Consider the following 14,926-nt stretch of genomic DNA (forward strand, 5'->3'; position numbering starts at 1 on the left):
CATTTCCTAATAATTACTCCCACAGTTGATTTCTTCAAACCAAGCTGCTTACCTATTGCAGATTCAGTCTTCCCAGCCTGGTGCAGATCTACAATTTTGTTTCTGGTGTCCTTTGCCAGCTCTTTGGTCTTGCCATAGTGGAGTTTGGAGTGTGACTGTTTGAGGTTGTGGACAGGTGTCTTTTATACTGATAGGTTTAAACAGGTGCCATTAATACAGGTAACGAGTGGAGGACAGAGGAGGCTCTTAAAGAAGTTACAGGTCTGTGAGAGCCAGAAATCTTGCTTGTTTGTAGGTGACCAAATACTTATTTTCCACCATAATTTGCAAATAAATTCATTAAAAATCCTACAATGTGATTTTCTGGATATTTGTTTCTCATTTTGTCTGTCATGGTTGAAGTGTACCTATGATGAAAATTACAGGCCTCTCTCATCTTTTTAAGTGGGAGAACTTGCACAATTGGTGGCTGACTAAATACTTTTTTGCCCCACTGTAGGTCTGTAACAGTTTGGGTCCAGGGTGTCTCCCCCTTTGAAGAGGGGGATGACTGCGGCAGTTTTCCAATCTTTGGGGATCTCAGACGATATGAAAGAGAGGTTGAACAGGCTGGTAATAGAGGTTGTGACAATGGCGGCGGATAGTTTCAGAAATAGAGGGTCCAGATTGTCAAGACCAGCTGATTTGTACGGGTCCAGGTTTTGCAGCTCTTTCAGAACATCTGCTATCTGGATTTGGGTAAAGGAGAAGCTGGGGAGGCTTGGGCGAGTAGCTGTGGGGGGGCGGAGCTGTTGGCTGAGGTTGGAGTAGCCAGGAGGAAGGCATGGCCAGCCGTTGAGAAATGCTTGTTGAAGTTTTCGATTATCATGGATTTATTGGTGGTGACCGTGTTACCTAGCCTCAGTCCAGTGGGCAGTTGGGAGGAGGTGCTCTTGTTCTCCATGGACTTTACAGTGTCCCAGAACTTTTTTGAGTTTGTGCTACAGGCTGCAAATTTCTGCTTGAAAAAGCTGGCCTTTGCTCTCTTGACTGACTGTGTGTATTGGTTCCCGACTTCCCTGAACAGTTGCATATCGCGGGGACTATTCGATGCTATTGCAGTCCGCCACAGGATGTTTTTGTGCTGGTCGAGGGCAGTCAGGTGTGGAGTGAACCAAGGGCTATATCTGTTCTTAGTTCTGCATTTTTTGAACGGAGCATGCTTATCTAAGATGGTGAGGAAGTTACTTTTAAAGAATGACCAGGCATCCTCAACTGACGGGATGAGGTCAATATCCTTCCAGGATACCCGGGCCAGGTCGATTAGAAAGGCCTGCTCGCAGAAGTGTTTTAGGGAGCGTTTGACAGTGATAAGGGGTGGTCGTTTGACTGCGGACCCGTAACGGATACAGGCAATGAGGCAGTGATCGCTGAGATCCTGATTGAAGACAGCGGAGGTGTATTTGGAGGGCCAGTTGGTCAGGATAACGTCTATGAGGGTGCCCTTGTTTACAGATTTAGGGTTGTACCTGGTGGGTTCCTTGATGATTTGTGTGAATTTGAGGGCATCTAGCTTAGATGGTAGGACTGCCGGGGTGTTAAGCATATCCCAGTTTAGGTCACCTAACAGAACAAACTCTGAAGCTAGATGGGGGGCGATCAATTCACAAATGGTGTCCAAGTCACAGCTGGGAGCTGAGGGGGGTCGGTAGCAGGCAAAACAGTGAGACTTATTTCTGGAGAGAGTAATTTTTTAAAATAGTAGTTTGAACTGTTTGGGTATGGACCTGGAAAGTATGACATTACTTTGCAAGCTAACTCCTCCCCCTTTGGCAGTTCTATCTTGATGGAAAATGTTATAGTTGGGTATGGAGAGAATTTTTGGTGGCCTTCCTAAGCCAGGATTCAGACACAGCAAGGACATCAGGGTTGGCAGAGTGTGCTAAAGCAGTGAGTAAAACAGACTTAGGGAGGAGGCGTCTGATGTTGACATGCATGAAACCAAGGCTTTTTCGATCACCGAAGTCAACAAATGAGGGTGCCTGGGGACATGCAGGGCCTGGGTTTACCTCCACATCACCCGCGGAACAAAGGAGGAGTATTATGAGGGTGCGGCTAAAGGCTATCAAAACTGGTCGCCTAGAGCGTTGGGGACAAAGAATAAAAAGGAGCAGATTTCTGGGCATGGTAGAATATATTCAGGGCGTATTGCGCAGACAGGGGTATGGAGAGGAGAGGTTGTATCTCTGGACATGCTGGTTGTAATGGGTGAGGTCACAGCATGTGTGGGAGGTGGTACAAAGGAGGTATCAGAGGTATGAAGAGTGGAACTAGGGGCTCCATTGTAAACTAACAGTATGCAAGGCATATTGACATTTGAGAGAGACATACAGCGAGGCATAAAGTAATCGCAGGTGTTGATTGGGAGAGCTAGCTAAAACAAGGTGAGACAACAACAGCTAATCAGCTAACACAACAACAGCAGGTAAAATGGTGATGACTAGGCAGAGAGGGTCGGATTAACTACAAACATAGCCTGAGTTCGCGGCTGGGGCCGACAGATAAAAAAAGAAATAAACAGAATGGAGTACCGTGATTAATGGACAGTTCAGCAGGCATCAGCTATGTAGCCAAGTGATCATAGTGTCCAGAGGGCAGCAGTAGATGGAACAGGGAAGCCGCCACTACGCTAGCACTCGGGCGACACGGCGTTTAAAGTTAGTAGCCCTCCGACAGAGGCCGGTTGAAGGCACAGCGGATGGAGTATTCGTCGGCAGACCAGTCGTGGTGGTGCGGAAGGGGGCCGTGTCGACAGAGAATCCAAGCCAGATGGCGAAAGAGGTATTGTAGAATTTAGTTTGCTAGCCGGGAGATGCGCCTGGCTCACAGCTAACTGGTGCTAGCTTCGTGGCAGTGGTGTTAGCCACTATAGCCAATCGGTAGCAGCGGTGAACCGGTGCCAAGGTCCAGAGTTTACAGCAAGGATCCGGTGGAGTATTGGGCTCTAGCCGTGTATGAGTGGGGTTCGGGTGAACAGCTGAGTAGGCCGGGAGGTGGGCCTCAGGGATAGCTTCGGTACTGGATGCCACGGTGAGTGAGCTAGCTAGCTGCAAGCTAGCTGTGAAGATCAGAAGTAGTGGTCCAGGGATTACGGCAGGAATCCGGCGTTGTTGTGGAGAGACAGTCCGATACTGGTAGACTGGCGAGTATTATCCAGGCTAAGAACAGGGCTGGTATCTGTGCAGAAAGTAAAAGCCGCTAGCAGTGGCTAACAATGACTAAATAGCTTGTAGCTAATTAGCTGGTTAGCTTCTGGAGGTTCTTGAATGTGTTCTAAAATAAAAAAAAATGTAATAATTGCGATACCGTATCACATTGGGTCAAGCAGGTTACCGGAAGGTATAATCGAATTAAAAATCAAAAAGAGATTGAAAATAAAGTTGAAATATATATACAAAACATACGAAAAATGCAAAAGTACACGAGACACGAACAAAACACGTCTTCACTGCTACGCCATCTTGGAATCTCTTGGGTAGCGGAATTACTTTAGCTTCCCTCCAGGCCTGAGGGCACACGCTCTCTAGTAGGCTTAAATTGAGAATATGACAAATAGGAGTGGCAATATCGTCTGCTATTATCCTCAGTAACTTTTCATCTAGATTGTCAGACCCTGGTGGCTTGTCATTGTTGATAGACAATTTTTTCACCTCTTCCACACTCACTTTACGGAATTCATAATTTGGATGTGTAGCGTCTGTTGCTGTCATCAGTAAGTTTTTAATGCTTTACTGGGAAGCTTAGAGGTAGAATTAATCATGTTATTTACATTGGAGCTGATAGTGCAGGTTGAGCTGCACTAAGTGGTCTTCCTACTATTGCACACCACCTCAGTGCTAACAGTGTAACTCTGGTTTATAGACTCATGATTACTGCTTACAATAGCTGTAGGATAAACAGATGTATTCGGTGCAATTAGGGGTACATAAATTAAATTACTTACATTGTGTTTGCCAATGCCCCTAAGATAAATGTACATTTGATGGATCATTATGATGAATCATTGTCACAATGGTAGGAATTAACTGAGCTGGTCTTGGATCATTTACCAGTCATTGAGTCCAGGAACCAAGATGATTTGGATGGACTCAGTCATTCCTGTAGAGTATCTTCTGTTTCCAAAAGGTGTCAAATGTATCAATAAAAGTGACTCCAGCAGAGCTACAGTAGTATTTTAGTCAGATGTGTAATGCCAGCAGTCTGCTGAATCTTTCACACCCGTGGCTCAACAATGGTACTGGGACCTGAAATTTTTGGCTGTTTTTTGGAGTCTTAATGCTAAAATCAGTTCTTTAAAATCAAATTTCAAATGTTCCGAGCTAGCCCTCCTGATGTCGTTTGATCCCACATGGACTACTACTAGTGTCAGCTCCCGGCGTCTGTGGTAGAACAGTCGGAAGCAGCCTTGTTATGCTCTATGCTCCTGGGTAGCACAGGGTTTTTGCCTTGGGGACCTAGATGTTTCTCACCATAGAGCTTCCTATGATGACAGCTGGTGATGTTGAATGGGCCAGTCTCTCAGGCAGCCTCACGGACTGGTGGGATCTGAACCCGAGGTAGAAGCCACCGGAGAATGAGACCGAGGAGAGGACGAAGACGCAGGTACCTCCGGATCTGATCTTGATTGGGAAGCCACCACGGACAAAGGCGCTGGAACCTCTGGATCCAGGGCGACAAAGCTGTTTCTGGTCTGTTTCAGTTCCGGGCTCAACATCTCCATGGAGACCCTCATTGCCAGAGGACGCCTTCCTTGACTTCCACGGAGAGTGGACGTACCCCCATGGCTGGTTGGTTGGGTCGAGATCAGCTCCATTCTCCACGGAAGGGGGAGACCCCTGCCAAGCACCGGCCAGTCAGCTGTGGAGAGCCGACACAGCGGCAAAAGTTCCACCAGACCAGAGCCACGTCCGGCTACTGCGGTGGAAAAAAAAAAAAAAAGTTTGCTACTTGCTTGCTAAGAGTAGCTACTTCACTCCTGTAGTCCTCCTCAAGCAAGCAATTGCAACACTGAAAGTCAACGCAGTCCATACTGTCCTGGAGCAAAGCAAAGTAAACGCAGCTTCTACAACATTGGAAACGTTCTATAGCTGCCTCCATTTGAGACCGCTGAGCCAGTTAGGCTATCTGGGCTTTCATGTCTCTCCCCCTATACGGAATCTGGCAGGATCCCGAGACAGATAGTAGCGCTCACAGCAATTTAGCCCAACCGAGCCGTAGGATTCAAAATAAAAGTATATAAAAACAGAGGTCTTTAGTTCAGGTTCCACTGTTCGACAGGGTTCAACAAACATACGTCGCGCTCTGATGACATCAGTGTTGATGCAGCTCCTGCAGCTTTGTAGGTGTCCTGGCGGGCAGGTAGTTTGCCTCCGGTGATACGTTGTGCAGATCGCACCACCCTCTGGGGAGCCTTGCGGTTGTGGGCAGTGCAGTTGCCGTACCAGGCCGTGATACAGCACAACATGATGCTTTCAATTGTGCATCTGTAAAAGTTTGTGAGGGTTTTAGGTGAAGTTCGAATCCAGGCAGTATCACAACCGACCACGATTGGGAGTCCCATAGGGCAGCGCACAATTGGCCCAGAGTCGTCCGGGTTTGGCCGGTGTAGGCAGTCATTGTAAATAAGAATTTGTTCTTAACTGACTTGCCTAGTTAAATAAAGGTTACAATTTAGAATTAGGCAAACCAGACAACATTTTCTTGTTTTTTTTAATGTATGGATTAAGTGAGTCCGCCAGATCAGAGGCAGTACGGATGGCCAGTGATTTTCTGCCGATAAGTGTGATTTAGACAATTTATGTAAAAAAAAATTTTAAAATCTTTAGGAATGTAGTGGAGTAAAAGTAGTCAAAAATATAAATAGTAAAGTACAGATAGCCCAAAAAACTACAATTAGTATTTAAAGTGTTTTTACACCACTGGTCCTAAACAACCTCTCCAGACTGTAGTCTTCAGAAATACACTGACCAGGGACAGCTGAAAGGGCTGTGTTGATTGACGTGGGTGGGACCATTGTTAGACTGCAGGCCCAGGCTTCTGGGGCCTAATAATATGAATGCCATTATCCACAGACTGATATAGTCGCTTAATAGATATCCGGACATGAAAAAATATATTTTTGTATTAAAATAAAGAGAACGGAATACTTAAGTTTTTTTGCTGTCCAACCTCTATCCTGACAAACTGACAAAAGTTAGTCCATAGCCGTCATGGCCACAACATACTTTCTCCTGCAAACTGTAGTTCAGTGTAGACTGTGTTAATGTGTTGGTTTGGTTTTGCTCTTCACCCCAGTGGCCTGCAGGAAAGGACTGGACAGTACAACAGCAGCGGCACATGAGTCAGAGATCTACTGCAAGACCTGCTACGGCAAGAAGTATGGGCCAAAAGACTTCAGCCAGGGTGCTGGAGCCCTCAGCTCTGACCACCCTGGACAGAACCTGGACATGCAATCTCAAGAGTAGGTCCCTCTCGTTACTCTCTCTGACATACAGGTGCTTGTGTTTCTTATTGCAGCCTTGGCATAAAACCTGCTTCCGCTGTTTGCTGTGTGGGAAGAGCCTGGAGTCTACCACAGTGACAGACAAGGATGGGAAACTCTATTGTAAAAGGTACACACATGACCAAAACAAGCTCCCACCATTTACATGCTGTTGAGACCACAAAGCTAGCCAGCCCTACAGAGCTCCCTTAGATCAATACAGCGGGGCTTCAGTAGAAACCATTTGCAGTCGGTGACGTTTAAGATGAGGGGGCGAGAGCATGGCCTTATTTATATTACTGAATATTGATGACTGTCATATTCCATTCACCCAGTTCAATGTAATGTCAGTGTTTAGGCTACTACATGATAATCACATTTTCCCTATACCCATCATGAAGTTGTTTCAACCTAGCCTTTGAATGAAAGGTTTGACAACTTAAAGAATTTTGAGTAATCAAGGTGACAGTGACACATTCAATACTGCCTTGCATCTAGCTGATCTAGGGAGTAAATGTTAGTCCAACAGTTGCAAATGTGAATTTCTATTGGACAAATTCAGGTATTTTCATCCATGTTTCGTTCCATTTACTTCCGTTTAAGAAACGTTTTTCCAACAGTGATCAAACGTAAACACAGCTCACTTTCATAGAAGCCACATACAAACAGCATGATCACTTTGCTTGTTGTAATTCCTTCTTGCATCTACGCGCTCTCCTCCTCTCACCTTTTCCCTTCGCTTGTGGACTTCAGTGCACAAACCATCAGTGACAATGCGAAAAAAAAAAAACTTTCCAAGCCAGACCTTCATATGATAACCGCTAACCACAGCCTATTTCCAGTGTTGGATAGCCATAGCCAGGTAACTAACATAGCATCCCTCTCTGTTCTGAGCCGGGTGTTTGAGTAGGCTAAACTAGCTAGCTGCATCCGCTAGCTAAGTGAAAAAAATACAACCAAATATAGCTCTCATGCTTCTTAATTTTTAAATAAATAAATCTGTTGAAAACTGTTCAACTATCGTCTTTCTCCGTGTAACCTACTCACATTTTATGAACTGCAATGCTAGCTAACTGTAGCTTATGCTTTCAGTACTAGATTCATTCTCTGATCCTTTGACTGGGTGGACAACAAGTCAGTTCATGCTGCAAGAGCTCTGATAACTTCTGGAGGATGTCCTCCAACCTGTCATAATTACAGTGAATGTCCATGGAAGGGGTTGTGAACCATGAGCCTCCTTGGTTTTGTAGACCAGCAAACACACCTGGTTACAATACAGACGGTCACCTATGGACGGGGTATAGGATGGGTAGACCTCAAATGGCATGAATCAATTATAACCAGATGCTCTTCAAAATATATTGAAAGTGCAACACAATAGAATATAAGCGCACCTCAAAAGAAATCGGAAGCTTTGAGGCAAAAACATAAAGCGCCAAACAAAAGCCAACAAGCCGTTTAGCTAATAATCTCTCTCCCCATTAAAAACAAATTAACATGAAAACAAGAGAGAGAAGGAAACATAATTAAGCCATATTTCTGTTCTGTGTTAATGTGCTGCCTGGTGAAGACAGCTACACTAATTTGCCTCCAAGCTGTGTTTTTAATTCATTATTAATAGATTTCATCTGCGCTCATAAATATGCCTGTGTAATTTAAATAAACACGGCAACGCTAATTACCAAACACATTTGCGTTAAGCTATCCAAACGTATGTCTGGGTGCCCACGCGCAAGCTGTTTCTAATTAAAAGTACATAAACTGCAGGAGGCTGATGAGGGTGTGTGTACATGGATAAAAACGAATAAAAAAATGTTTACCTGCAATGAGATGGTGTGAAGTAAAAGAATGACATATTGACTGGTGTCTTTCTTTGGCTTCAATTAAAGAGGTCTTGGTATGCATAATTCGTTTCATTAAAACAGTCTCCTGTGGTGTGGATAACATAAGTAAATTGGGAGCCTGACTTAGTAGAGGCTTAGCAAAATATGAAAATGAATAGCAACATATAAATTATAAATAAAAAAGGTCAATTAAAGTTTTACTTACCACGCCTTCACATGGGCTATGCAAGATCGATTGGAACAGGAAGATACCAAATCTCTCCATAAGCAGTCATGGGGACATAAATCAAAGCTCACATACAGTATCGAACTCAAAAGGCTTTCTGACGCCATAGTAAAAACCAACTTGCAATGCTTTATTCCAATATCCAGTGCAGCGGGTTACAATGGCACATTACTTCATGTGGTTATGCAGAAAAAAAAAGCTGAAAAAAAAGCAACATAGCCTGGATGCTAATATCATCACATGACATTTCAGGTCAAACATAATAAAAAAACTGTCCAGTCTCATCAAAGCCACACCCTGTAAGACGTGCATACCATCAGTGTGACTTCAACACAAAAATGTAAACAGTGAATCAAATGTATCCCATGACATTTTCACACGGAAATATCACTTGATTTCTATCTGTCGGAATGATATTCCACGAGAACATTTCTTAGCATGACTTGAAGCTATACATTAGCATATAAAGTCCTAATATGATAATAAAAACATAACTAAATGGAGTAATGGGTCTTTCGTTTTGGTTACGATAACATAAGACAGTTTGTCATTAATCGAAATGACTGGAAATCTCAGACGGTTGCTTTAAGGCTGAAAGAGAAGAGCATAGTTCGTAGGATGGTGGTTGGATATTGGATTGTTGAGATATGGGTTGAGTTCTGATTCCTTGCCTTCTCCCAATAGTGGGCACTAGTTCACCCTTAATGGATGTAAAAGCACTGCCAACAGTACACTGTCAACCATATTTCTTCCACCCGTTCATTCCTTCTAAATACACAAGGGGGAGTGAACGAGCACACACACCTCTGGGAGAGGGAATCGGAAACAGCAATGGTTTGTGTGTCCACTGTCGAGAGATGCTGGATAGAAAATGAGCATACTTAGGAGGTACAGTACCAGTATTAGAAAAACTGCTCTAGAGAAACTGTATGCACTGCATGCTCCAATCAAAAGAGTTCAGTGACTGACAAAGCAATGCTTTGCTTAAACTGTCTACGGTGTTGGTCCTTCAATCTAAAAACACTCACAGCCTCTTGCGAACACTGTAAAACAGACATTTAAAAGATCATTCTTCATAAAAAACACATTGATCAAAATATAACTATATTTATATTCATAAAAACACTGACTAACTTAATATACAATTTAAGCCATATTAAGGCTAATTTGACTTCACACAAATTATATTTCAAATGTTCATTTTTCCCCCTCATTAATATATACCAGCATAAGGCAGCAGTAGTCTGTACAAAAAGCAAACACATAAAAAAAAATAAAAAAAAGTCAGTACAACTTCCTCCATGTTATTTCCCTTTATAGTGGTGTTTCTTCACAGGCTGTCCAAAATTTACAAAAGATTAAAAAATAAATAAGCTTAATCCGTTTGGTCCAGAACGACCGTGGACCCAGCCCTAGCTGCCCTCTGACCCTGTGTGGTCAGACGATGTCGGGGTGGCCGAACATCATGTGGTCTCGGCCAGGTGGGTATTGCTGGGTCCAGTCGACCATGGCGGGCTTGAACAGCCCACAGCAACGCAGCTGGAAGAATGACACCAGGTTACGCACCACACCCAAACTATGGAGGGAGAGGGAGAGAAAAGAGAAGAATGGAGAAAGTGAAAGAGAAGCACTGGGCTACAAACCTAAATAGTGTGAGGGAACACTGCTTACTGCTTTCGTCACCAAGTAAACAGAATCGGCAGGTTAGCCTGATGAAGACCACTTACTTGTAAGGGTTCTGTCTGAGGGAGATGGATTGTGGGAGTTTCCTCTGGCGAAGCATCAGGTTTGCCCTCTCTGCGGTGGTCAGGCCGTAGAACGCAATCTATTCAGACAGACACACAGACACACGTCTAACTAAAATAGAAATGCCACTATGCCTCCAAATTGTCACTTCGGCTTACAAGTCGTAAAAAAATGATAAAACAACGATAAATAATGCATCCGTTTAAATATTTCCTAAAAAAAGACTAAAGCAAATAGCAGTTCAGCGCTCCTCCCAGCCCGGCATCATTAAGGCAGTGAGAGACATCTCAGTGTGAGTGGGGCCCCAGCAGGGGGGACTGCCCTGGGGAAGGCGCAGCAGCAAGACGGCTTCAACACATCAATCATGAATAATACACACAGCGTTTGATTCTGAGCAAATCAAAAGAAACACACAGGAAAAACAATGGCAGCTCGAGCAAAACGAGAAAATCATATAGTGTATGTAGTGCGAGTGCACATAGTAATGCAGTAGTTCTTTAACAGCTCTGAGACAACAGCGTTTCAAGACGTTATTCAAATACAACATACTTACAGTTGTAGCAGTGGAGGTTTTATTGTAGCATCATTTAGCTACTACATACACACAATAGAGGTCGACCGATTACCTTGGCAAGGAGCCACAGTAAGGTGCTAGCTAGCATTAAACTTATCTTATAAAAAAAACAAATCTTAACATAGTCACTAGTTAAACTAGTCATATCATCAACCATGTGTAGTTAACTAGCTTGTCCTGCGTTGCATATAATCATTTATCATCGAATCACAGCCTACTTCATCTTCGCCAAACGGGTGATTTAACAAAAGCGCATTCGCGAAAAAAGCACAATCATTACACCAGTGTACCTAACCATAAACATCAATGTCTTTCTTAAAATCAATACACAAGTATATATTTTTAAACCTGCATATTTAGTGAAAAGAAATTCATGTTAGCAGGCAATATTATATACCCTGACTCTGCGCAAGCAGAGTCAGGGTATATGCAGCAGTTTGGGCCGCCTGGCTCGTTGCAAACTGTGTGAAGACCATTCCTTCATAACAAAGACCGTAATTAATTTGCCAGAATTTTACATAATTATGACATAACATTGAAGGTTGTGCAATGTAACAGCAATATTTAGACTTAGGGATGCCACCCGTTAGATAAAATACAGAACGGTTCCATATTTCACTGAAAGAATAAACGTTTTGTTTTCGAAATTATAGTTTCCATATTAATGACATAAGGCACATATTTCTGTGTTTATATTATATCATAATTAAGTCTATGATTTGATATTTGATAGAGCAGTCTGAGCGGTGGTAGGCAGCAGCAGGCTCGTAAGCATTCATTCAAACAGCAAGTTTCCTGCGTTTGCGAGCAGCTTTTAGCAATGCTTGAAGCACAGCACTGTTCATGACTTCAAGCCTATCAACTCCCGAGATTAGGCTGGCAATACTATAGCGCCTATAAGAACATCCAATAGTCAAAGGTATATGAAATACAAATGGTATAGATAGAAATAGTCCTATAATTCCTATAACTACAACCTAAAACGTATTAACTGGGAATATTGAAGACTCATGTTAAAAGGAACCACCAGCTTTCATACGTTCTCATGTTCTGAGCAAGGAACTTTAACGTTTAACGTTAACGTTTTTTTTTTACATGGCACATATTGCACTTTTACTTTCTTCTCCAACACTGTGTTTTTACATTATTTAAACCAAATTGAACACGTTTCATTATTTATTTAAGACTAAATAGATTTTATTTATGTATTATATTAAGTTCAAATAAAAGTGTTCATTCAGTATTCTTGTAATTGTCATAATTACAAATAAATAAATATAAAAATTGCCAGATTAATCGGTATCGGCATTTTTTGGTCCTCCAATAAATCGCTATCGGCGTTGAAAAATCATAATCGGTCGACCTCAAAAAACACACACACAGTTACCTGGTAGAGCTGTATGACCAGTAGTATGGAAGCCCAGGCGGTATGGAAGAAAGCTAGACAGAAGATGCCCAGTACCCAGGAAGAACAGCCCACCAGGGCAGAGATAACACCCCACACACCCTCCTCCTGGTAGTGCAGCGGACAGTGCTTTGACCAGTCTGGCAACACACACGAGAATGTCAGGCAAGAAGATAATGCATTTACTTAAGAATGTACACAAATAAAGTGCAATAAAGTACTATTGTCTACGTGACTAATTGAGACTGTCACTCACACATGAGACATCCGTAGAACATCCACGCTCCCATCAGGCAGAGAGAGAGCAGGAAGAGAACAAAGAAGTGGTGATTCCTGGCACCTGAAGAAAGTAAGGATGGGTGGAAAGAAGACCAAAACTTGGTCATTAAAACGTATAACTCTGGTGCTGACAAAGTGGCTAATGCTGGCTGTGTATTTGAGTCAGCTAATCTTAGAATACTATATTTCCAAGTGTTAAAATACTAGTTGACTGCCACTACAATGATTGTATTCCACTACACAAACCTATTAGTGCGTATTGAGGCTTAGGGTAGATTATCCTACAAACTATATCTATAATATACGGTAGACAAATATATAAGCTCTGTGGTTTTAGTTACCTATGCAGCCATTGATCCAGATGGAGTGATGATCCTGTTTTGCCACGCAGGCGTCACAGGAGAAGCAGTGATTTGCCCTCATTGGCTTCTTCATCTGCATAACCGAAAAACAACAACCAATCAGCAGTTCTTCATATCACCACATTTCCTAACATGTGAAAGCTTGAACAAAAACATATTTGTTAATTGAAAGTCTTCAGTATCCCGCTAATAGCTATGGTTTGAGTAAATGTGTTGGAATGTGACCGGCCTACTTTGGTCCTTTTTGGCTTACCATACACGAAGTGCAGAAGATCCTGGGGTCCAAGCAGCCCGCCTCTGCCAGCAACACCACATTCTGTTGGAGACACGGAAGACCAACAAGATCAAAATCACATCCATGTCACTGAAGTAGATAGGCAGCTATGTCACATGCCATGTCACATGCCAACTACCCCTCGAGCCTGACCCGGGTAAATGTTGTGACCTGTCCATAATGTTTTTCTAGCAGTCTTAAAAATTAAATCTTTATTTTTATTTTTTAAACAGTGATGAAACAACGCCTCTCCCGATGTCCTGCTCCTTACCATCTTTTTCTCTTCCTCGGTTGCCTTGACGATGCCGGGGTCAGTCCTACAGGAGCGGAGGTAGTAGTAGAGCAGAGCTGTGGCGTTGAAAGTGAACAACACCTGTACCGTGGCACTGGGACAATGTAGGGAGACGGGTTAAGGACATAACGTCACACCAAATACAGTAGGTGTATTCCAACCTATCCTGGAAGTCATGCTCTACCTGATAATTCAATTGCACCCACCTAGTGTCCCAGGACTAAATAAGTCCCTGATTAGAGGGGAAGAACAAAGAAAACACAACTGACAGGTCCAGATTTCAATTTTATGGGTATGAAACACAGTATATTGCATTAACTACTTTAACACAAACCATGACACTGGACCGAGATGTACTTGGCGCAAAAGCGCAGCGCAGCGATAGTGCTGCAGCCTCTCAAGCACATATTGCCCATAGCAGCATGGGTAGAAAATACCACCCGAACCCTATACTTTCGTGCTCTCTCCCCTGTATACACTGTACCCCGCCATCTGATAAAGTATGCAAGGAGGAAGGAGCTCCGGCTCCCCTTAAAGAGATGGGCTTGGTTAGGCTGAACTAGAATGGGCTGGATTTAACTAGACCGAGATGGACTAGGACAGTCAATGACAGGGGAGCTTTTTATGTGTTGATTTAGTACAGTGTTACATGCCGGGCAAATACAGAATGTAGAGTGCTGTGCTGGGTTGGAGTGCGAGTGTCAGTAGAGGCCCTGTGTTAAAGGATATCAGGCAGGAACCACAGGCACCAGGTGACCAGCATCCAGAAGACTGACGCCATGAGAGCTGTAGCAGGAACAAGCGACTGCAGGGCCTGGCTCGCCAACTGCCTGCAAGTGCACACACACACTTATTGTATACGTTATAACATTGTTTCAGCTAATAGAAGTCTTGAATGAAAATTAAAAATGCGTTGTGCCATAAATGCTCCTAGAGAGTACATTTTCTACTTAATGAGCAGTCGTGCCAGCAAACGACTGCCCAGGGAGATTTGACAGAACCAAGCACGGACAGTATGAATAAAAGCAGGCTACTACTAGTCAGTATGTGAGCGCCATCTTGCGGGAGGTCCCTAGTAATACCAACAGAGCTCTCGACATGGGGTGCACTGCGGATCTCTCAATGCATCTCAGTTAACTAGCAGTTGAAGAACACTCATAACAGCTGATCAACCCTAACCGCTGTGATGGTGTGTGGTCTCGCCTACTGAATTGACCACGGGCAGGCCAATGTGCGTTCTCACCGTTGGGCCAGGTTGACCACAGCCATCACACAGGCCAGCAGAACCCCTTTTAGCAGCCAGGATTCTGAGCTCAAGTCAGCTATCGCTCCCAAACTGCCCAGCACAGCAACGCTGAACATAAACTGAAGACACACCTAAACAGAGACCAGGACACAGAGATA

At 43.5% G+C, this 14,926-nt stretch overlaps 1 protein-coding gene across 1 annotated transcript in view; it reads right to left on the reverse strand.

Annotated features, from left to right (window-relative positions):
* Positions 1–8,684: 8,684 nt before the first annotated feature.
* The window catches only part of LOC139411293 (putative palmitoyltransferase ZDHHC13), a 29,638-nt gene continuing 23,396 nt past the window's right edge, over positions 8,685–14,926 (reverse strand). Inside the window, exons 9-17 of the mRNA XM_071157410.1 lie at positions 14,766–14,899; positions 14,252–14,352; positions 13,502–13,626; positions 13,210–13,272; positions 12,936–13,029; positions 12,572–12,655; positions 12,298–12,455; positions 10,318–10,415; positions 8,685–10,166 (exon numbers count right to left, since the gene is read on the reverse strand). Coding sequence (XP_071013511.1) covers positions 10,028–10,166; positions 10,318–10,415; positions 12,298–12,455; positions 12,572–12,655; positions 12,936–13,029; positions 13,210–13,272; positions 13,502–13,626; positions 14,252–14,352; positions 14,766–14,899 — 996 coding nt within the window. The 3' untranslated portion in view covers positions 8,685–10,027. The remainder of the gene's footprint in view (positions 10,167–10,317; positions 10,416–12,297; positions 12,456–12,571; positions 12,656–12,935; positions 13,030–13,209; positions 13,273–13,501; positions 13,627–14,251; positions 14,353–14,765; positions 14,900–14,926) is intronic.

This window comes from Oncorhynchus clarkii, chromosome 6 (genome assembly GCF_045791955.1).
Source record: "Oncorhynchus clarkii lewisi isolate Uvic-CL-2024 chromosome 6, UVic_Ocla_1.0, whole genome shotgun sequence".
NCBI lineage: Eukaryota > Metazoa > Chordata > Actinopteri > Salmoniformes > Salmonidae > Oncorhynchus > Oncorhynchus clarkii.